Source organism: Genypterus blacodes, unplaced genomic scaffold (genome assembly GCF_046128005.1).
Source record: "Genypterus blacodes isolate CSIRO-AG114 ecotype Tasmania unplaced genomic scaffold, CSIRO-AGI_Gbla_v1 ptg000064l_1, whole genome shotgun sequence".
Classification (NCBI taxonomy): domain Eukaryota; kingdom Metazoa; phylum Chordata; class Actinopteri; order Ophidiiformes; family Ophidiidae; genus Genypterus; species Genypterus blacodes.
Genome location: NW_027466876.1, coordinates 3,346,427 through 3,369,230, shown reverse-complemented (window position 1 = coordinate 3,369,230; position 22,804 = coordinate 3,346,427). Strand labels below are relative to the sequence as shown.

Here is a 22,804-nt window from a genome sequence, read left to right as displayed (position 1 = left end):
ATAGAATTATATTAATATATGTTCATAGTTGTGAAATCTGATTTCGGTCTCCCACTTTGAGCAACACGGACAACATGTTTTCATCATTTCTTGTGGTTTTTCATACAGACGGCCTTCAAACATCAAGCCAAGACAAACACACACTTATCCTGTTGAGCCAAACAGCAAAGAACACAACAACAGGCCTCGAACTCACAACCTTGGGAATTTCACAAATATCACCAATTTGGTCCATGGTTACACTGATATTTTTCCCAAAATTTAAAATTTCCCCAAACTTACAGCAATTGATCCCAATGCCATCTAGAAGCTTTGAAATTCTAGACCTCGAGCTCTTTCCTTGGTCAAGGTGTGGGCTTTTCACAAACATGACCCATCTGACTCATGGTTCCAATGACATCATTTGACTGATTTAATATGATGAAGTGAAATAATCATTTTCAACGTTTATACCGTATATAAATATTTAATTTCCTAAAGGGCAAAGGTTAGCCTGAGGGTTTCTCGCAAAACTGAGCCACAAGAAAACAAAGGGAAGTGTATTTGATGTTTTTATTATATGCAAAGAGTATTCTTCATGAAGTCGGCATTAGCAAACTGTACATACATAAATAACCATTTTTATATATCATCATTTTTTTTTACAGATTCTGCTCATGGGTAGAATAATTATGGCCATTATTACAAAGCGCACTATCTCATGTCACATGTCTACTTCAACACTACCAGTGATTGTTTGGCTTTCTTCAAAGCAAAGGGACTTTCAAGTGCATGCTCAAACACAAAGATAAAAAAATAACCGCCTGTAATTCAAAGGCATTTCAACATTTTTTATACAAATCAGTTCACTTACAAGTGAGCTCACCTCTTTTTTCATATTTGCCTTAATTGATTCATTAAATACTGAAGTTATAAACAGGAAATACAAGCCTTGGCTTTTTGGGGGAAAGAAGTCGGCCATCTTGGCTGGACGGCTTCAGTGCAGTACCCTCAACAGTGCTTACTTACTGTATGTCAGTGCTATAGCTTCGGATTTTAAGCTCTACGTGATGTGAAGAGTTTCATTTCCAAATGTAAGACGTTCCTCTTTCTTTCTTCTTTGCTGTTATTTAAGCAGAGGCGGAAACGCTTTCTTCAAATTCCGGAATGAAACTCTCCCAGGATTGTTGAATGGATTTTGCTACTCAAACTGCAATTCTAGTCTAAAATGTACACTTTTGATATCCCACGCTCACAAGGTGGTGCTTCAGCTTTGTCAATACACTCTAATCTAAAACTAAATAAATAGCAGCAGCACTGAGTATCATGGACAGAAAGCACAGCTTTGGCTCCCAACATACAGTATATAAATAGTGCTTCAGTTTCATTGATTTCACACTTTCCTTCAGAAACCTTCATGAACAACATATAATAAATAATTCATGAACAACATGAACTATGGGGGGAGGGAGGGGGCAGAGTTCACAAGTAAGGTCCATTCATCCTGGAGATTGAGGTGATTTCAGGCGAGTGGGTGTGCAGCGTCCTCAGATCTCCTCAAATCCACTTCGTATGCAGAAAAGAGTTTGTTGCTAAAGGGCACGGGTGAAAAGGAAACATTCATAGGAGTCAGTGGAGTCCTTGGCGCTAAAAAAGGCGTAACGCAGCTTCTACTCTTGATTTCCTCATATGGGCGGAGGTCCGTTGGTGTAACGCAGCATGGGATGGAAGGAGCGGGCGAAGTTGTTGGTGTGGTGGCAGCTGTAGTCTTCCTCGGTCATAGGCACCAGGCAGGCCAGGCCGATGAGGAGGAGGAGGAGGAGGTGGACGGGCAGCGCGGCCCTGAGGACTCGCAGGAGGAAGGACTGGCCCTTTGAGGGGGAGGCGGCCGAGGAGGAAACGCCGTCAGAACGGGAGGAAGCGCAGCCAGCGGCGCCTGGTGATCTGCTCAGGCTGCAGACGGAGACGGAGACGCCAGTTAAACACAGCAGAGGAAGAGGAATCTGACCTTCAATGGGATGAGCCTCACTTTGAAGGTTTATTTGACTCTACTGAGCTACTTCATCAATTTCAATAAATCTGATCTGAAGAAGGTTTAGAGGAACACAGACAACAACAGAGGGAGAAGCAAAGGATGTAGCAAATACACACCACAGATCAAGAGAGTTACAATAAGGAAGTTAGACACACTATAGACACAATGGGATGCCCACACACACAATCACAAGTGTAGCTATAGCAATACACACACAAACACAAACAAACACAAACAAACACACACACACACACACACAGGCACAAACACATTGGTAAAACAAGAGAATTGACCAGGGCCGTTCCTAGGTAGCCGTCTCTCTGAGTTACTGGGGGAAATATTCTGGCTTTGGAGCGTGTGTGTGTGTGCGTGCGTGCGTGAGAGAGAGAGTGTGTGAGAGTGTGTGAGAGTTCAATGCCACGTCTCATTCCAAGCAGCAACAGGAGAAATGCCAAATGCCTCTCTAGAGATTTTCACGGCTGGAGCCGGGACAGCGAGAGGAGGAACAACATGTTCTGACTCCGACTCGTCTTCGGTGAGGCTGGAGGAGGGTCGGACTCACCAACACCCCTCGCTCCCCTCCACCCCCTCGCTCCCCTCCCTCCCCTCCACCCCCCCTCGCTCCCCTCCACCCCCTCGCTCCCCTCCCTCCCCTCCACCCCCTCAGTCTCCAGCATTTGCAATTTCATTTCGCCCTCCTACGCCGGCAATGTGTCCTAATGTGACCAAGCTGTATGCCGGCTCCTGTGTGTGTGTGTGTGTCTATATCTATGTGTGTGTGTGTCTCCCTCAGATGATTCATGTTTTAAAGCCGGAAACCCCATCATCTCCATGGCAACCCCCGCTTGCTTTGCTGGATTTCAATTTGCTGAGCTTATTAGAGGCTCTGTGCCGGTCGCTGTTTCTATCAGCAGAACACAAATTCACAATAATTCTGCTACTCCACTCGTGGTGAGTATAGGCTTAGACTTCACCGCTCGCCAGTGTGCTATTGTCGCCACTTAACGGAGATCGTAGGAAGTTGGTTGAGAATTGAAGGGGAGGTAAAAAGGAAGGAGAGTTAAAATGTCTGGAAGGGAAACAGAGTAAAAGGCGGCAGGAGATAAAAAATGCATCACAACCTGCGTTAAGACTACAAAGAGTAAGAAACAAGGGGAGGAAACGAGAGGATGGAGCTGCGGAGAGGAGAGGAGGAGGAGAGGAGGAGAGGAGGGGAGTGGGGGGGGACACCAGGAGTCAGATCATGCCATCTAGTGGACATGACGAGTACTACAATGTGACAGAGGAGGGAGAAGCAAAAAGGTATGAGTGTGGTGCCAGAGAGGAGCAAAGAGAAGCAGCAGTGAAATCAAACATTTAAAGGAGAAAGGGAGCGGCCTGATGTAGGCGATTCCCCTCTCGTTTAACAGCTGGTAGTGGCTTCTAGAATGAGGGAGGATCATGGAACACAGGGTTGACGTAAAGCCCTCGTAATGTGACTTCTTTAAGTTTGTGATTGTGGCGGTTGTGAAAGCAGCGGGCATCTCCGCTGACAAACACGCCAAAGCTGCGTTTTTGGAGGTTCTAGATTTACGTGTGGTGCGGTTCCATCATCCTCCCCGTGCGTCTAGAGTCCAGGAGAGAGGTACCTGTGGCGCGGGACGCTCTCAGGGGGTCCTGGGTGGGCCTGACTAGTTTTGCCTCTGGGCTGTATCACGTAATGAGCAGGGTGGGGGGGGTAAAAGAAAAGAAAAAGAATGTTTCAGTCCAGGGCAAAATTAAGACCAAGCCTTAGATGAGAGTAAAACATAAACATAAAGAGAGCCGTAACATCAACCAGAGTGAGAACAGTAACAACCAAAGAGCAGCGACGCAATCCATGATGCTGGGACCAAGAAATCTGGCTTCTCAGGCTTAAACTCTAGCAAAGTACAAAATTAAATGTTTCCTCATCGTAACAATTGAATCTATTCCTCTGTTTGTAAAGTAAGATATCAATTAACCCTTAAATATCTCTCTCTGAAATGATGAAAGTGAATTGAGAAGCCAGTTTTTCTTGTAACGTCTTTAGCTAAATATGAGACCGAGCAGATCGTCATGGTTTCGGTTGGGGGGGCAGCAGCACATCTTTGTGAAGATAAAAGCGACTCACAAAGGGGGAGAGAATCACTTACAGTAACAGTGACATCATAATAAGCAGATATTCTGAGGGGAAGGGGAGGCAGGAGATGGTGCTGCATCTGGATATGGAGACATTGTAGCGCCCCCCCTCCCCTACTGGATATTAGGAGGAAATACATTACCAAGCGTTTGCGGCTTTGGATGGCCGCCTCTGGCACGGGGCCAGCTGACCCAGAGCTGCTTGACTTGTTAGCGGGAGGCAAAATGGAGGAGTCCTGTCAGAGAAAATGAGACGATGCAAGAAAGCTCAAAAACAGTCACGGGTAATCAAAACAGAGCAGGGGGATTTGGTAACCAAGGTGATGGTGCAGACCTGCTGCGTGTCCGCTGTCTCTAGCCTCCGTTCCAGCCCCTGCAGGTCACCGCTGACCTCCCTGAGGAGCAGCCTCAGTCGGTTCCAGATCACATGGACCTTCTCCTGGGCTTCCAGACACTCGCTGCTCTGGGCCCGGACCTCCTCTGCGTCTTGGGACTGCAGCAGGACGCTCTGAGGTTTAGTGTTGACCAGCAGCTGGGACGAGAGCTCCTGCAGGGACGACACCTTCTGCTGGGAGTCCAACAGCTCGCGTTTGATTTGCTGCGGGAGGAGAAAGGAGAGGAGGGCGTCTGGAGTGTGTTCAGCCACATGTTCTGCTGTGTGTTTGTATTCTATGGTCAGTATTGTGATCACGTACCGTCAGTGTTCTGTGGTGACCTCGTAATGTTTCCCGGTCCAGTCCGGCGGCGATGGGCACCACCTCGTTCCTTCTCCGGTCGATGTTCTCCAGCCACAGTAAGAGGCCGTGACTCATCTCATGGAACTCCTAGAAGAAAAGATGGAGGAAGGAAAGTCTGGGATCAATGAAGGCTAGAGGAGGTGCAACATAACACTGGATGAAGGTGTAACAGAGTATAAAGAAATGCTTGAGATTGAGTGTGTGTGTGTGTGTGTGTGTGTGTGTGTGTGTTGTCTAGTACCTGGCACTGCATCAGCGCCCTCTGCAGCTCCTCCCTCCAGTCCTCCAGCGAGGCGCCCAGCCGATCCCAGCGCGAGTTCATCTCCTTCAGGCCGTCCCTCAGCTCCCACGCCTCCTCCGAGTCGGGCTCTGATTGGAGGAAATCGGCGCTGCTCAGGTTGATGGACAGGACCTCGGACTTATGGGTGTCCATGGCCTTCTGCAGCTCCTGAAGGACGACAGTCAATGAAGAACGTATTCAGAATAGTCGAGAGATAAGGCAGACTGTGCGGTGCTACATGCAGCTCTGAGTAAGAGCCACACACACACACAAACACACGCGTATACCAACCTTCAGCTTCTTGATCCTCTGCTGGATGGTGTCTATGTCAGTGCTGAGGTCGAGCCCTCTGAGCTGCCTGAGCTCGGCCTCACACTGACCCAGCCACGCCCTCATGGTCTGCAGGTCTGAGATCAGCTGCTGCCACTGCTGCAGGTTCTGCTTGTGCCGGTGCTTGTCGCTCAGAGACTGAGCCTGGATCAGCTCCCAGCGCTCGATCACACCTGCACACCGGGATCTCACACTGTCACACAACGTGCCTTTCAAGATGGTGTGTTTGTGTGTGTGTGTGTGTGTGTGTGTGTGACTGACCTGCGCTCTGAGGGTCTGTGCTGCTGGGGTTGGTGAGTCCTGTCGTATCTTCGTCTTCCTCAGTCAACTCTCCCTCCGCTCTCTTCACTGCGTCTATGCTGCCCCGACACTCGCCCATCAGCCGCATCTTCAGCAGGAAACACACAACAGGAAACACACGGCACCACCAATGAAAGATAGGAACAACCCTAATCCTAACTCTGGATGTTATTGATGTTCTGATGGGAGTGAAGAGGACTCACATAGCCCATGTATGTGGAGTCCATTTCGGGGCTGGAGCGGTTGGCCGTGGCCTCCCTCTGCTGCAGCTGGTAGCGTCCTGCATCCAGAGCCTGGTCCATCTGACCCGGCTCGCCTGCACAGAGAAGCACAACGCGGGTCAGGGAATCAACAAGGGCCGGATTGGACCTGTGGTGTTCTCACTCCTGCTGCAGGGCGTCGTAATGAGCAGATGCTTCGACTCAGAGCAGAGATGGATGGAAAGACGTGCATGCATTAGTCTGATATGAAGGATATGACATGTCAGGGAGGGAAAACAAGCAGATTAAGAGTTACAGTGACAAGCCTGGGTATCAAAGTTTGACAGTTGTGTTGCAGAGAAATGCTTCTATACAACAAACTTAGGGTATTTGATGAGTATAAATTAGTTCATTAGTTTATAAGTAGTTCATCTCAGCCTCCTTTTTCTGCTTTGAAAACCTAAAATGTGTTTGTAACGTTCCAAAACAATACCGAACTGAACCAAAGCAGTGTTGATCCCAGAAGAAGCTAAATGAAATGAAGTGGATCCACACAGGAGCACGGCTCTGCTCGGTGTTCAGTCAGGACGCACGCAGTCAGCATGCAGTGTTTCCATCTTTGCATGTTGTTATGCAGGATGGCATGCAACTTCTGGGGCGTGCTATGAAAATGCAGTCTGAAGTGGTGAGTGGAGTTGTTTAGGTGATGTCATGCTGTGCTAACTCATGCAAAGGCGTCGTTCCTTTGATCAGCGGCCGTTTTTCCTACCAGAGGAGGATCTCAACGTGCTCTCGGTCAGTTTGATATACGCCTCTGGGCTCTCTGGGATAACTACATCTGAGGAGAGAGACATATAGCACACACACACACACACACACACGCCTTACTACAGCACAAATCTTTCTTGTTTGTTGGCTGCAGCTCCATTCATGTTTCGTCTGAGGGTCACTGACTCCAGACCGGACAAGCTACTTGGATGAGTGAGCGAGACGTTTGAGACAAAACAGGAAGTCCCGGCTCCATTCCTCAGTAGAAGTTGACTCACCTGACAGCACAGTGGTGGCCGTCCTGAGGTACTCGTCTTCCTGCTCCGGCCCTCTGCTGCCCTCCCGCCCCACGGCGCTCTCCAGGTCTCTGCTCAGGTCGTAGTCGTGGTCCCACTCCAGGGGGATGGAGTCCACGCTGGCGGGCGTGCCCCGTCCTGAGCGGTCCGCCCGGGCCAGGGTAGCCGCGCCCGAGGGCGGCCGGCTGGACGCCCGGGGAGGAGGGGAGTCGCACCACTGGAGCTCGGAGAGATCGCCGCTTTCATCCATGTCCAGCTCTCTGTCTGAGCCGTCCAGCTCATCGTCAGCCAGCTGAGGAGCGGGCGGGAATCGTGAAGAAGAGAAGAGAGGACGGGAATATGTCACGAGAAAGGAATGATAAAAGGAAGGTACGAAAGTGTGTGTGTTTGTGCGTAGTAATGTCTATAAATTCAGCTGCGTAGTTGCTTCTGCTTGATCTTTACTCACAGGCAGACGCGTGAGCTTCTTGTAGTATCTGTCGACGCGGCCGAAGACCTCCTGGCAGTATCTCTGCAGCTCCTCCAGCTCCTCCTCGATGACGGCGGCGTCCAGAGGCTCGCTCTTCTCTATCAGAGCGTCGCCCTTCCTGAACACCAGCTCGATCTTGCCCGTGTTCAGACAGATCTCCTGCTGGAACGCCTGAGTAAGCAGGAGACGATCGATTAACATCACCGTGTCCTCCATCACGCTGTTCCTCACCGAACCACCTTCATCGCCATGGTTACGCAAACGAATTCAACCTCTCTCTACCTTGAGCTGCCTGATCTTGGCCTGGACGTCGCACTCGGAGAAGTGCTCTATGTTGGTGAGCTGGAGGTCCATCTCCGTCAGCCACACCAGGATGCTGTCCCTCGCCGTTTCAAACTCCTCCCTCTGGCTGATGAAGTGCTGCGCCATCAGAGGGAAACACACACCGCCGCGCTTAATTGCATTGTATTTATCTTCCTAATTTAACCAGCTTACATGTATATTAATTTAAATGTTAATGAGGAAAGTGGTTATGGGTTTTATTTATTAATGCCGCCTGGGGCAAAGCAGAATAATGGAGATTTGGTGAGGTAATGGTGTGGAACTATGATGTTACATTACAGGGAAAAGGCTCGGATTGTGCAGCCGAGTCTCTAGATCATTAAGTTCAGAACACTCGGGGCAATAAATGTCACCTTGAGTCTGCGCAGGATGGCAGCCACCCTCTTCTGAAGGTTATCCCAGCGCCGGTTCCCATCATGCACCATTTCTCGGAGACGGCAGGAGGAGTCGGTGCGGTTCTCTCGCGCCAGGCGACGGTACTGCTTGTTGATGAGCTCCAGCTGGGTCAGACATTCCTGCACCTGACGCTGGAACGCCTGCGAGTGACAACACACACACACACACACACACACACACACACACACACACACACACACACACACACACACACACACACACACAGATGGAATTACAGGCAACTTTCTGGCCAATCAGAAGTAAGCAGGGCATGTAGCAGCGATCCAGGCTGGACAGTGAGCATGCAGGAATGTGAACGTGCGCCATGACCGACTGCAGCAGCTGAGCAGAGCGGCACAGAACAGTTTCAGTAACATGACACCCCCCTGTCCCCCCTGTCCCCTCTGTCCCCTCTGTCCCCCCTGTCCCTTTTCCCCTTCTGCTTTAATGTGACTTTGTCTGCGTCTTCAGTTTCATTGCGATTGTTTGACAATCAGAGGAGAGTAAGTAAGCAAGTTTCAACATTTTCCCTCTTCCTCCAGCTGTCCACATTCTGACAAAACACACCTCAAACTTCTTGAGCTCCTCTTTGGCGACGGTGTAGAGCACGCCAGAGGAGTTTGGCAGAGCCGCTGTCCTCTCTGACGTCTTCAGCCACTCCTCAAACCTGGAGTAATCGTCCAAAAACTTCTGCCACAACCTCCACGTCTCCTCGATCCTGCACAGACACAAGCAGCTGGGGAATGAGGGACGTAACGCCACAGATACCCATTCCAACTACACACATGATGTCAGCGTAAAGCTTTGATTTTTATTGCAGGGAAAGTGTCTCTAACAACATTAAGAATGGTTCTGATCTATGTGTGTCTGTGGCTGGAATAGTCAGATGTTAGATATCAATGCAACAGGCAGACACTGACTTGAGCCTCCTTTCCATAGACATGGCGCAGATGTTCCTCCAGCGTCTGTCCAGCCCTCTGGTGGCCTGTTGGATGGAATCGCACTCGGTCTCGGTGGAGCAGGCATCACAGTCGTGCAGCAGGACCTCGCACAGGTTCAACACGGACGCCACGCCGGTGCTGTGCTTCTCTATGTCCCTCTGCAGCTCCTGGGGATTCAGATTCAGAATAGGAATAAGAATACTAATCTTGTTTACATGTGTCGTCAAAGTCCGGAGCTCTGCAGAGGAAAAGGAGGTCAGCAAGTCCGGTCCTGATTTAGAGCAGCAGGACGGACATGGAGACTCGGGCTCTCCTTAGAGATCTACTGTATGCATGAGTCATTCTGAGCTTCCCTCATGTGCTGAAGTGTCATTTTCCACCGGCTCACTTTGACTCATATTGCGACTTGTGTGCGCGCGTTCTCCCCCCACACTGTTTACATTTTCATCAACCAAGTTAATATATACATACACACACACACACACACACACACACACACACACACCACATTCTCCCACTTGCCTGCTGTTGGTTGAGTTTCCTCTGAATCTCGCGGTCATCGCACGTGTCGTAGACGATGGGCCTGGACAGCTCGGTCTCGATGTGAGCGAGCCACGACCGCAGGCTGCTCATGTTTTTGTCCAACTGCTGCACGGCCACCAGAGTCTCCCTCAGCTTCTTCACCCTGATGCAAAGAGAGAGACAGAGTCAGTGCACGCCGCGGCCATAACTGAGGCAGACATGTTGAAATATGTCGTATATATATGATAGTGTAATACTGAGAACAGTTTTAACGGATCAAAAGTTCTGTTCGGCTGTTTCTGAGATTCTAATTATGCTGCAGAAACATTGAAAGGAAATAAGGGAATTATGCAGACTAGGAAAACGTTTTAATTCCCCTTAGATGCTGAAGATATTGCAGTGCCTTTGGATACATTTTTAATCTAAGCAATGAAACAATGGAGTCAACATGTTTCCAACAGTGGACCCCAGAGCACAGATATGATATGAAGACGTTACACCAGTGGTCCTCAAACTTTTTCTTTCGTGCCCCATCGCCTCATTCATTTTCCGCGAACGGTACATATTCATATCGCTCCTTTTCCGGTCCCACGCCCTCCCTGGAGTAGTTCTGCGCCCCCCTCGGGGTCGCCCCCCCACTTTCAGAACCACTGCTTTACACCATCTTTAGCTGAGTGTTACCAAGAGATGAAACCTTATTTGAACCCAAACATTTCCAAACCCTCACCACTGAAATCCACTGTTTGACGATCGGATCCACTGAAATGTGATTTATTTAGCCCTGATTCCATCCTATAACAGCTTGTTCGGTGGGATAAGAATTCCCCGCCTCACCCTGCAGAGCAATGCAGCTCTCACCGTCTCACCACAGAGACCAGTCAAGAGGAGGACGATGTTCTTCTTTGCATAAACTCAACACATTCCTCGTACAGTTCGTTTCCACTGTGTATCTACAATATAAAGGTGCACACTAGACCTAGCACACATATTTCAAATAATTCCCACTTTGCATAGGTTTAGTTTGACTAAATTAAAACACAATCTGCATCTACACTCACTTGCAAATGCACCTCTGCTACAAACTATCTGGACCTTATTATCCTGCAATCTTATGTGACAATCCTCACCCATGTGTGACACCAAGGCAAGTTAAACAAATATAGCAAAACATTAGAAATGATTACACATACTTGTTTAAAAGCTACATAACAATTTAACTTAATTCCATGAAGAAAGTGAGCCGATCTTTGTTTTTATGATTATCCTTATCAATGACGACCATCTTTAAATTCTCAAACATTCTCCTGCCTGTTGACATCGCAGTCGCACTCCGGCAGCTCCTCACTGGGGCATCCTGCCATATTATCTGCTCCTAAATCCAAAACCATGGGCGTGAGGAATTCCCAAAGTCACCAGGAAGCGTTAAACCCAGCCGATCCAAACAAACACTCTCTTCTCTAGCAAATGGCACTTTCTCTCAGCGCCCGTCTGCAGAGGTGTGTGGGGTGGCACAAGTGTGACTTATCAACTGTTGCTCTCCAAGGTTAGAAAAAAAAGAAAGAGACCACCAAACAGGCGCGCATGTGTCCGTGTGTGTGTGTGTGTGTGTGTGTGTGTGTGTTGTGTGTGTGAGTGCCTGAGACTGACAAGTGCTGCTGTTTCTAAAACGGGACGTACAGTCAGAGTCATGTGCCACAGAGCTGGACCGCCTCAGAGTATCATACACAGCAGATTCATGGAGGGAGCAAAGACTGAAGACCCCAACACACAACGAGCCCCAAATCCAAATTTCCAGTGATGCTAAATTGTAGGAGAATAATAGATCCTTTGGTTCAGATCTGATCAAACAATCCCAGGGAATGCGAGCAGCTTAACGGTCTTGTTGTGTTTGACTTAACAGACAGATATAAGAGGCAAAGAGTCTGCAGCTGTCTGTATGAGGTCAAGCTCTGAGCTCCAGTCCAGACACAGAGGGCAACAGCCGGATGAGAGCAGGGAGGGACAAGGAGGGGGGGGGGGGGGAAAGCTGGAGCCAAAGTTAGGATCAGTGCACCACATTCAGAAATACAAGTTCCTTTCAAATCTAGCCAGTTACAACTTAATGCGTCCTATCTAAGTTTAATCTAAAGTGAGAACGTCTTTATTCAACCGTTGTCGATTCTGATTCTCCGTCAGAGGAAACTTGTCTTTGGAGAGAGACACAGAGGCGTCTGAGGAAACCCCCCACGCCAACAACTGACACGGGAAATGCCTCAGTGGAATTGTGGGAAAAGGAGTTCTCCTATCACGTGCTTTGGAACACAGTGAGGAAACTAACAGACGTGCCTTTGAAAATTACACAACTTTTCCACTAGAGGGAGTGATGCACCGTGATGAAACAGACCGGACTGAAGTTGAAGTGCTGAACGAGAAATGAAAAGTTCTATCTAAATGTCTGTATCCCTCTCCAGCTCGTAGTCTGACCGGAGGGGTGGAGGTCTTGTACCCACCTGGCGGCGATGAGGTCCAGCAGGTGTTGCCAGCGCTCGCTGACCTTGGTGAGTTTGTGTTGGATCTCAGCAGCTTTGCTGTCCTGACTGGCTCGGGACAGACGCTCCCCCATCACCTGCAGCTGCTGCTTGTTCTCTTGGGCCACGCTGATCTCCTCCTGGTAGTCCTGGTGGAGAGACGTCACGCAAATGAGGTCAAAGAGCTGTGTGTGCATGTGTGTGTGTTGTTTCTGCCTGAAACTGTGCATTAGGACTGTAGCAGACAAATGATATTCAACCATGAAATCTAATTGTTGCCACTTCCCATCAACATGATTAACTGAAGAGGAAATGTCTTAAAGTCTTGATGAATGGTAAATGACCACCATTTGTGTCGATACAACTATTTTGACAAACATTTTTAAAGCTTAAAACTTCACAAATAGGACTTTATAGGAAACTGAATTTTCCACTATAAGAGGAGTACAAATGATAAAGGGCCTCAATGTAGGAGAATGCTATGAGGAGGATGAATGCTTTTTCCAATTGATTCTAATGTTTCAATGTTTCAGATGCAATTGAATCACTCCTTAAACATGAACGCATCAGGCTGCACCTTTAATGGAAATCTAGTGTAAATCAATCAGTGCAGCCAAGACCTTGTAGTTGTCTTATTAGAATAACAAGTTCAGGTTCCGTAACAATCTGCACTTTGGCATGTCTGCACACACAGATGTGAGCTGTAAATGTTTTCGGTGGCTGTGTGCTGAAATCACCTTGCGCAGCTTTTCGATCATCTCTTCAATGCTGATGTCTCCATTTTGAGAGACTTTGCTCTCCATCTGCGTGAGCCACTCGCACAGCTCCTTGTTCTTCTCGTTGAACACGGCCCACTCATTCAGCTTCTCGCTCACCTGCTGCCTGCGCAGGGAGAGCTGGAGGGGGGGGAGGGGAGCGAGGGGGGAAAGGTCGGGACAAAGGAGAGATGATGACAAAAAAACACCACAACATGCCAGAGTCACATTAAAGCCTCTGAGCCCCTCAGTCTGGTGGTGAGGGCAGGTAAATCTCTACCTGGTGACAGACTTCCTCCCACTGGCGCTGCAGCAGCCGGAGGCGTTCCTGGAGGACAGTGATGTCATCTGCGCTGACCACACCTCCCAAGGAGTCCCTCAGCAGGAACAGGGAAGTGAGGTCATCGGTCCATCCCTCCACACTGCACTCTAACTCCTGCAAGCACACCACAGCAAAGATGTTGACTGACATACACATGATCTGCAGCGTGTGTGCATAAATACATCTACACTACCTCATGTATTTAGATTACTGCATTTAACATAACTACTACATTTCCATCACAACAAACAGCCAAATAGATCCTGATCAGACTGAGCCGAGCTACTGAAGCTCAACTCAGGAAATTGTAACAAGGACCAGAAAAGAAAATGCAAGTAGACCATCAATGTAACACAAAAACACATTTCCCACATGCATCCATAGCTTAACAATGACAGTAAAATGCAAAATTCCATCTAAATAAAATACAAGGTTACAAGCAGGATAGGGTAACAGACACTTCTAACCTCGCATCCCTCACCTCTCTGTTACTGCATGGAATGATTGGTGGTCAGAGAAAATGTCTCCATTAAGCAGACATGCACAAAAGGAAGGCACACACACACACACAATCGCACACACACAACCCGAGGGCAAACAGGGATGCTCTTCCTCTTGCTCATGCGCTCTCCCTCCCCCTCTCTCTCTCTGCCTCTCTGTCTCTCTCTCGTTCTCCCAACCCCCTCTCTCTCTCCACAGCTGATTATACGTTCAGCCCTCCTCCTCCTCCTCCTCTTCCTCCCCGAGGACCCGATGACGCGTCATGCATGAAACATGACTGCTTACACAGCACGCGATCACAGTGTGAGGGTCCTCATACATATCTGGGGTGACTGAAGCATGAGTATCCCTGTTTGTTCATTCCAGCAGCAACTTGGCATCATGTCAGTATGAGCTGTGCTGGTAATTCACATCTGCTGGATTTCTGTTTGCCATCAAATAGACATTAAATACTAAGAATATAAGAACAATGATCATTAGAAACGCTACATCGCCACGGGGGACTGAAATGTGACAAGATGAAACACATTTACGGCAGACGGAAAATCAAACGAACAAGGTCACGCATGAGGCAGGAAATGAAAGCAAATCTGGTGCTGCTTGTTTGTTGCTGTGGCCAGATTAAAGGTGCAGAGGGAGGTCGGGTCTGTTATGATCAGTATTAAGAGTATAAGTATTAAACTGTCCTCACCTTGCATCGGATTTGCTCCAAGTGTAGCTCCTCGTGGTGGTCAGGCAGCAGCACGGACAGCTTCCTCTTGAAGGCCCTCAGCTTCTCCAGGGATGCATCTATGCCTTTCTCACATCGCTCCCAGTCCTACACACACACACACACAGAAACACAAAGAATAAACTTTCTTAAGAACAAACACACGCTGACTCCCACAGCTCTGAAACTGTAGAGAGACGCAGCACAAAACATCCTAAAAAACAGCCGAAGAAGAGGATCAGAACAGCTTTGTAATAAAAGAGGGAGCTTCTGCGAGGGTTACAGCTATTTTAAGAGGCTGGGAAACTGTTGATTACAGGATAAAACAAGGTAGGAAACACTGCAGTTAAGAGTCATACCTGAAGCGAGAGTCATAGTAGATGAAAACCCAAGAAAGGGCTAAAACACTAAGCTGCAAAGCAAAGCCAGAGCGAGAGAGAGGAGAGAGAGAGAGAGAGAGAGAGAGAGAGAGAGAGAGAGAGAGAGAGAGAGAGAGGTTTCCCTAAAAAGCCCCAAAAGCCCCGGATGTTTCTTTTAAACTGCGTCACTGGGTCCTTTTCAACACACACAGCTCAGAGAATTTACCTCACTGGGTCCAAAGTGTCACAGCTCACTGCACGCTGAGTCTGCAGTCTGCATGTGTGTGTGCGTGTGTGTATCTTGGACCAGCAGACCAGCAGCACTCTGATTCCTGTGTGTGTGATGGTCCAGGTTTGCATGATTAAACGACGCTGCTTGGAAACATTAGTGAGTTTCTGGAGGTGCACTCTGGCCTTGATGTTGCATAATTCACGTGATAAGTCGACTCAATAAGAGCTCACGTGTGCCAGTGCCCTTCAGCATCACTCACACCACCTTCACACTGCATCATGGGTAGAGACGCAGCTTCTAGCTTAGTGTGCAAATGTGGAAGCCAGCGATAACACACCCCATTAAGTTATGCTTCACTTTAAACTTAAAACCCAAGACCCAAAGCATAGAAGTCCAATTCACTCTGGTGTTCCTCTGACTGACCTTGAGGAACCCGTTCAGCTCCCTCCTCTGCTTTTCCAGGCGGTGATGGGCGTGCCTCCACCTCTCCTGAATGTCCATGAGCTCCGTCTGCAGGGTGGACTCGGCCCGGGCGTCCGCCGAGAGAAGGAGGCTCCTGCCGGCCTCGACCACCAGGATGTAGCCTCCCTGCTGCCTCTGGAGCACGCGCTCCCTCAGCTGGAGGAGCAGAGACAGGCACAGAGGGCACAGGGGGCAAAGGTTAACTAGAGGAGACTACGGTCGGAGAGGGCGAGGGGATTTTGTGTGGGTCAGTATAACCCGGTAGTGAATTGTAGCTGAGGTGAGGCTGAGAGTGAAGCAGAGATCTGGAGAAAACCAAATGCTCCCTCATGGTGCTGTAACCTACCTGGATCTGATCTAAGAGGTTCCTAGCCTGCTGCAGGGCCACTAGTTCTCCCGGCTGATGCACGTCCGGCTCGTAGGTCACTTCCTGGAGCCACCGTCTCAGTTTCTCTGCCATCTCCTGGTAGCTCTGCCACTGGCGCACCAGACTGTCGATAATGCCTCTTCGTTGCTGCGCCCGCCTCACTACACACTGCCACTGATTGCTCAGCAGGGCCAGCTTCACACTGAAGTCATCTCTGTGCGTGGGGACGAGAGGATGAATACATGATTATTACAAAACAATCAAAGTGAAACAAAGCATGTAAACATCCTCTCGTGTTAGTTTGAAAGTGAGCTTGTGTGTGTGAGGTCACCTGTCATCTACTTGACCCTGATCCAGCATGCGATGGCCGTCGCTGATGATGGAGTAAAGAATCTGCTGTCTGCTGAACATCTCTGCCTGGAACAACTACAAATGCACAGACCCATGCTTACATACAGTATATCATTCATAAGCCGCATAAACAAGAACACACACACACACACACACACACACACACACACACACACACACACACACACACACACACACACACACACACACACACACACACACACACACATACACACACTGCCTTCCTGTTTCTCTGACCTCATGGTCTCTCTGCTGCTCCAGCAGACTTTGGTAGTTGCCTGAGATCTCGGCACCGAGCTTCTGTTCAGTCAGGAAGTCCATCCACGCTTCACACTTCTGCAGGAAGCTCTGATGTTGGAGCAGCACCGCCTGTTGTTTACTATACAAGAACCAGAACAGACTGCTTAGTATGGATTAAAACTAAGGATTACTTGAGATCAGTAAGGGTTAAAATTATGTTCACGTTCCTCCAGACAGTCCAGGAAATCTGAAACCACTTTTCAATTCTATCAACATTTTCATTATAGGACTATGGTGTGCAGTTCTGGACAGTTTAGTGTTTCCCGTGTCATGAGAAGCCAGTCAGAGGTGAAAGGTTTTAGGTACCTGAACCTCTCGGTGAGGTGAGCAGTGTGAGAGGCCCATGATCTGTTCAGACTCTGCAAACGCTTCACATCTCTGTCACTGACCGGCAGTCTGTAGGCCAACTCATTCACACGCTCCAGGTCCGGAGACAAACTGCTCAGCTTTAGCAGATAAACCTGGGCACAAATAATCACACAGTATAAAACCAGTGACAGAGTGAGAGCAAGAAGCAAGAGTGAAGAAAGACCTCCATCTAAACATCAAACAAACACTTATCACAAATATAGAGGTTATAGAGGCTCCGTGTAAATCAGGAGCTTTCTTGTACCTTGAGTTTTTCCATACGCGTTTGGACCACGGTAAGTTCTGGTGAGCCGACCGGGTCAGACTCCTTCAGCACCTCCTCAGCCTCATCAGCCTCGTGGATCAGCGCGTCCAGCTGCTCTCTGAAACCCTCACAGTCCTGCGTTCCAGACTGGACAGATTCAGACAGAAACGAGTGAGAAAACCAAGAAAAAAAAGAGTTGATAATAATAATATCCATATCAGCAATTGCGCTCATGCCCGATTAACCCCTTCATCACACCTGCAATGTATCCTGCTGCCTGTGCAGGGAATGCTCCAGTGTTGCCAGGCGATGTGTGAGTGACAGGTAGTCTGACTGGAGGGCGGCGGAGGAAGAGGCATCAACTTGGTTCTTCAGCTGTTCGCCTATTGTGTGCAGCTGTTGGAGAGACTGCAGCACTGACGCCTGGTTACCCAAACACTCCTACAACACAAATGTGAGCAGGGAGAAGCAGGTTACAACACAGAACCAGTATCAAAATCTTATAAATCTGGAGTCTGTCTACTCTGCGTCCTGTTTAAAATAACCCTGGAGCCCAGCAGGACACCCGGGAGCTCCTGTAGTGTAAATCATGGGCCTGTCTTTCCCTTTGTTGTCTCCCCCTCAAAGGGCGTTACAGTGTGCCTGTGAATCTACATTCAGGCGGGCAAAACACAGGGACAGGGTGCAATTTGGTATGCAGCAGAGGGGAGTGAGGCTTTGTTCATCTTCACAGTGAGCTGACAAGCCATTTCCTCATTCAACCGCCCTGAGAAAGCTAATGAGACAGAGGTTGAACTGGCATTCAGATTCTGTATAACTTATACTCACGTTGCAGTCCTTTATCCAGGCGTTGCTTTCCTCTTCTGTGATCTCCCTGTCGGTGGCGCCCTTCAGCAGGTGATCAGCGTTCGCCTCCTGCCTCTGCACCGCTGTCACACACTGGCTGTGTAACGCCTTGTAGGTCTGCCACAGCGCCAGCAAAGCCTTACTGTTCCTCAGCTGCTCGGAGATCTGCTCCAATAGCCGGTTCCACCTACCGAAGAGGAGGGGAAAGGGAGTTATGGAACGACGAGATGCAGCTCGATAATTAAGATTTATAGCTGAAATCTGATTTAAAGACGCAGAGAGTAGCCGCGCCTACCTGATGTTGACATCTCGGAGGGCGCTGTTGAGTGTTTCAGCCACAGACGGGTGGCACTTGCTGAGTAACTGGTGTGTAACGGAGCCGAACTTCCTCAAACTGCTCTCCTGCTTATCCATCTCCTCCTGCAGGTTCTGAGTAACGCAGGCACCCAGTCTGAGTTACATTTCATCATCAATAAATTGTGTGAATTATATCAGTTGCCTCACACTCCTCACCTCCAGACTCTCCATTTGCTGCTGCACCGCCTCCAGAGAGCCGTTGAGGAGTCGCAGCCTGGACACCGAGTACCTCCCCTCCATCAGATAACCGTTGATCTCCTCTGCAGCTCGCCGGTACAGCGTCCACTGCTCCAGCATGGACCGCAGACTCACCTTCATCTGACTTATCTATAGGATAAAGATACAAGTATTTAGGTGTTTAAGAGAGACACGGTGAGATAATTTAGGCAACTTCCACAAGGGATCCTAGAAGCTGACCATGTGGTCCAGACTGGTCCAGGTCTTGTTCAGGCCTTTGATGGTCTCCTTCACAACACAGCAGGCTTCTCCCTTTTTATCCCTGATAAGCGCACTTCCTCGTTCCTCTGCTTTCTCCAGATCCTTCTCTTTCTCCTTCACCAATTCCTCCAACTCCTGTCAATAAAAGAGATATGGATGGTTTAAGAAATCATTTCATGTATTATGTATTATTCCTGTGTGGCAACTGTAGCTGTGCTGTATCCATACCTGACAATCTTTCAGCGCGTTCTGCACTGATGCTACGTCCTCTATCCTGTGTCTCTTCTTCAGTTTCTCCTCCTGTACTGTGAGCCAGGTTTTCATGGCCTGGACTCCATTTTCATGCTCTAACCAACCTTCTAGTAGTCCTTCCAAAAGCTGAATCTGAAGCGCAAATGCACAGGCATTCAGGATTAGCAGATTCATGCATGCACGTGTTACAAGTCCATCTATAGTGTAACAGAAATGGTACCTTTTCTGTGATGAGCCCCTGCAGTATTTGCCAGCGTCTGTTCATGGCTCCCAGCTTCTCAGCAAAGTCTGTCTTGTCACTGCGCTTCCCCTCCACATCCTGACTGCTGATCTGCAGCACTGACTGGTTAACAAAGTCCACCGTCAGCTGCTTACAGGTCAGATCTATACGGAAACCCTGCGCAACACAGTTTAGACAAAATGAGACTAATGAGAAAAACGATGCAAATGATGGTTGAGTGATTGGATCTGGTTGAAGGTCTTTTCAGGTAAAATAACAAACGTTTTGGGTCAAGACACAGGGTTATACCTTATACTTCTGTAAGAACTCCTGGACCACCTCTGACCCCACAGCCCCCATGATCTTGTCCTGGTCTTCTTCTATGATGTTCTCCATGAGAGAGATCCAGCTCATCAGTTCGGTGATGGCGTGTCGCGACGCCAGCTTCTCCATCTGGAGCTGAACGAACGGAGAGGAGAGAAGTTACAACGGCACGCCAAAGGCCCACAATATAATAAAACCAAGATTCTTGCAAGACATTAAGATGTGACTGCTGCTGTTCTCAGACCTGGTGCAGCTTCTCTTGGACGACAGGGATGCGAGTGAGTAGCTCCGCCCACTGAGTGTCCACTTGGGCCATGGCTGATCTCAGACCAGCTGTATCTACTCTTTTCAGTCGCAGCAGCTGGTTGCCGGTGCTCAGCACGGACGAACGCAGAGACGACTTAGCATCCACCTCCTTCGAAAACTCCTATCAGGAAGAGAGACAACATTCAAAGAAGTTGTAACAACTATGTAAACATGGCTGTTATTGTTGCTGATGTGATGATTGACTAACCAGAAAGGCATAGAGGTGATCTCTGACAGTCTCCAGCTCCTGTGGCACAGTTACCGACTGAGTTGTCCAGAACTCCAGCCGGGCCAGAGCCGATTGCAACCACTGGCTCAACTGTGCCGACTCACTCTGGTACCTGGGATTTAAACAGACAAGTTTGATTTTATAGAGTCATTTGTATAACATTAGGTGATACTTTGTGAGAAAGCTGTCGAGCGCAATGCCAAATATTGATCCCGACCTGCTCCAGTGTTTGAGTGTGGAATCAAGGCGGTGCAGCTCCTTGTTGACCTTGGTGGTGGAGGAGAGCCAGTGTTCTCCCAGCTGGGTGAGCTGGTTCTCCAGGTCTGAGCAGCAAACTGACAGCAGAAGCCTTTTCCCCTCCTCCAGCACTTGGTACAGTTGAGGCTGATGCTCTGTCAGTCTGGCTTTCAGACGCTGGAGGGTGGAAGTGGAAAGAAGGAATGATTCAATTATTCAAAAGAATGTAATTAAGCCTGGATCAGTCAAGTGTGAGCAGTGTGGGTGTGTGTGAATGTGTACCTGGTAGAGGCCGATCCTTTCGTTCAGTCTTTCCTCTGTCTCCTCCACCAGGCCCACAGTGGGGATGCTGCACTCCACCGCTTCCAGCTGTCGACACAGAGCCTGGTAGTCCTCCACAAGCCTACTCCAGGACTGACAGAGAGAAAGGTAATGTTAGTTTACCTCTTCCCATACTGAGCTTGGACAGAACTGAACCTCACTGCTCACTTACCTCCAGGATGCCCTCCAGCTCCACTCCCCTCCTATGAGCCTGTTTGAGGACGCTGTGGGCCAAGGCCATGGTCTCCTCCAGGGCCTGGCTGTCCCTCTGTCCCACCAGACCAGAGACTTTACTATAAAACGTCAGGGTGAGGATCATGTGACATTCTAGACCCTGGAAGAACTCCTGGAAAAAGGAAAACATAATCTCAGAGAAGAAATACATTATTGTCCCGCTAAGAGACCGACAAAGATGACAATGAAAGGACACGACCTTCACCCCCCTCCTTACTTTATGCTTATCCAGTAACATCTGGACCTCTATGACTGAGGCGACTGTCATTTTCTGGTCTGCCGCCATCTTGTCCTGGGCCGTGTCCACCAGCTCGGTGAGGTCATGGAGGGCGGCTTCATACTGAGCCTTCAGAGACAAGCCGTGCTTCAGGCTGCTGCGCCTGGAGCCCACCATCAGCACCAGCTCCTCATACGCATCCTGCACAGAGAGAGAGAGGCTCATCAGCGGTGTAATCGGCATGAGAACGGCACGTTTATACAGAATTAAATAAATGAGATAGAAGATAGTGTTATTATTCTGATCAGTAAAGATGTTTTTGGATCTGAGCCTTTAAAATGCCCCCAGATTTAGGTCAACCAGGGCAAAAGTTACCCCATAGAATTTGATTAGGTCCCATCCTATTTCACACACAGCTGTTGGCATGAGATTAGATTTAAAGGATAATATCACCTGTATTTTAAGCAGTTCCTGGTTGGATATCTGGTCAGACTGGAATCCCTCTGCTCTGGTCTTCAACTCATTTACTCTCTGCTCAAACTCCTTCAGACTCTCCTCCACCTCAGATAACGTCTGCAAAGAATGAAGAGAAATCGTACAAGAACAAACAAAAATGGAGACTTCTCTATTTATACTTTGTATTTTGTGTGTTAGCGGTAGGTCTGCATCATACCTCTAACTGTTTGGATGCGGGTCTGTCCACAGTTCCAGCCATCTTTTGCAGCAGCTGGTGTTTACTTTCACTCAGAGCCGTGGACAGCAGCCTCAGTTCATTCTGGCAAAGACAGTTGAAACAAGAAGTCAAGACATATGGTTCCACTCTAATAATGTAGACAGGATAATCAGTACCCGGCACACATCAGATTTTAATTCTAACAATGAATCATAATGACCACAGAGGCCTCTTCCCTTCCCTCGCCTCGCCCTGCCCTGTACCTGGAAGTTTGAATGCTCCTGTATCCTGTCCCTCATGCTGTCACACTGCTGATCCAGAGTGGAGTCTAGCAGGCCCATCCTCTCCTGCAGGCCCTCCAGAGTGTCCTCCATCAGGGCTCGCTCCTCTCCTCCACAGACCCGACCGGCTCCTCCGCTCAGCAGGTCTCTGCACTGGTTTACCTCCGTTGACATCGCTTTCAGCTGTTTGTTCAGGACCTGTCCGGAGAAGCCGAGGTCCAGCGTGTTACATGCAGAAATGGGGGCGACTGACGCTAAAGCAATAACGTAGCTTGCACCGCTTGACTTTTGGATGAGGTAACCAACGAATTATAAAAATGTGCACGAGAGAATATGAGGAAACTAAGACATATATAGATATTTCTAGACCTTAAGCTGTCTCAGAATATTATATTTCTGAACAGGATCGCTTGTATCAGTTCCCTCTCACCTCCAAATGACAGAGCTGGGACTCGGTGTCCTCCGCCAGCAGCACCGGACCGGAGAGCAGCTGATTCTCGGCAGCGTCCAGCCACAAGGAGGCTGCAGAAACGGCCGCATACAGGTCCTGCTGCACCGCCTCGGCTCCCAGAGACACTGGCGGCGGTTTACTGTCACCACCCCTCGTCTGTGAGGGAAGAGCAACGAATGGAAGCT

At 48.9% G+C, this 22,804-nt stretch overlaps 1 protein-coding gene across 1 annotated transcript in view; it reads right to left on the bottom strand.

Annotated features, from left to right (window-relative positions):
• Nucleotides 1-538: 538 nt before the first annotated feature.
• The window catches only part of LOC143004072 (nesprin-1-like), a 70,808-nt gene continuing 48,542 nt past the window's right edge, over nucleotides 539-22,804 (bottom strand). The window contains exons 66-109 of the mRNA XM_076154915.1: nucleotides 22,599-22,775; nucleotides 22,151-22,366; nucleotides 21,888-21,989; nucleotides 21,668-21,787; nucleotides 21,215-21,415; nucleotides 20,936-21,109; nucleotides 20,725-20,856; nucleotides 20,423-20,619; nucleotides 20,185-20,317; nucleotides 19,915-20,097; nucleotides 19,656-19,805; nucleotides 19,347-19,523; nucleotides 19,103-19,258; nucleotides 18,854-19,009; nucleotides 18,593-18,763; nucleotides 18,375-18,508; nucleotides 18,062-18,266; nucleotides 17,492-17,674; nucleotides 17,234-17,380; nucleotides 16,927-17,081; nucleotides 16,558-16,699; nucleotides 16,280-16,374; nucleotides 15,928-16,162; nucleotides 15,543-15,737; nucleotides 14,511-14,636; nucleotides 13,277-13,432; nucleotides 12,979-13,137; nucleotides 12,224-12,390; nucleotides 9,735-9,897; nucleotides 9,192-9,379; nucleotides 8,839-8,989; nucleotides 8,229-8,411; nucleotides 7,816-7,953; nucleotides 7,513-7,704; nucleotides 7,047-7,356; nucleotides 6,004-6,116; nucleotides 5,762-5,888; nucleotides 5,462-5,673; nucleotides 5,132-5,338; nucleotides 4,849-4,977; nucleotides 4,488-4,751; nucleotides 4,297-4,389; nucleotides 3,643-3,701; nucleotides 539-1,932 (exon numbers count right to left, since the gene is read on the bottom strand). Coding sequence (XP_076011030.1) covers nucleotides 1,665-1,932; nucleotides 3,643-3,701; nucleotides 4,297-4,389; nucleotides 4,488-4,751; nucleotides 4,849-4,977; nucleotides 5,132-5,338; nucleotides 5,462-5,673; nucleotides 5,762-5,888; nucleotides 6,004-6,116; nucleotides 7,047-7,356; nucleotides 7,513-7,704; nucleotides 7,816-7,953; nucleotides 8,229-8,411; nucleotides 8,839-8,989; nucleotides 9,192-9,379; nucleotides 9,735-9,897; nucleotides 12,224-12,390; nucleotides 12,979-13,137; nucleotides 13,277-13,432; nucleotides 14,511-14,636; nucleotides 15,543-15,737; nucleotides 15,928-16,162; nucleotides 16,280-16,374; nucleotides 16,558-16,699; nucleotides 16,927-17,081; nucleotides 17,234-17,380; nucleotides 17,492-17,674; nucleotides 18,062-18,266; nucleotides 18,375-18,508; nucleotides 18,593-18,763; nucleotides 18,854-19,009; nucleotides 19,103-19,258; nucleotides 19,347-19,523; nucleotides 19,656-19,805; nucleotides 19,915-20,097; nucleotides 20,185-20,317; nucleotides 20,423-20,619; nucleotides 20,725-20,856; nucleotides 20,936-21,109; nucleotides 21,215-21,415; nucleotides 21,668-21,787; nucleotides 21,888-21,989; nucleotides 22,151-22,366; nucleotides 22,599-22,775 — 7,341 coding nt within the window. The 3' untranslated portion in view covers nucleotides 539-1,664. The remainder of the gene's footprint in view (nucleotides 1,933-3,642; nucleotides 3,702-4,296; nucleotides 4,390-4,487; nucleotides 4,752-4,848; nucleotides 4,978-5,131; nucleotides 5,339-5,461; nucleotides 5,674-5,761; nucleotides 5,889-6,003; nucleotides 6,117-7,046; nucleotides 7,357-7,512; nucleotides 7,705-7,815; nucleotides 7,954-8,228; nucleotides 8,412-8,838; nucleotides 8,990-9,191; nucleotides 9,380-9,734; nucleotides 9,898-12,223; nucleotides 12,391-12,978; nucleotides 13,138-13,276; nucleotides 13,433-14,510; nucleotides 14,637-15,542; nucleotides 15,738-15,927; nucleotides 16,163-16,279; nucleotides 16,375-16,557; nucleotides 16,700-16,926; nucleotides 17,082-17,233; nucleotides 17,381-17,491; nucleotides 17,675-18,061; nucleotides 18,267-18,374; nucleotides 18,509-18,592; nucleotides 18,764-18,853; nucleotides 19,010-19,102; nucleotides 19,259-19,346; nucleotides 19,524-19,655; nucleotides 19,806-19,914; nucleotides 20,098-20,184; nucleotides 20,318-20,422; nucleotides 20,620-20,724; nucleotides 20,857-20,935; nucleotides 21,110-21,214; nucleotides 21,416-21,667; nucleotides 21,788-21,887; nucleotides 21,990-22,150; nucleotides 22,367-22,598; nucleotides 22,776-22,804) is intronic.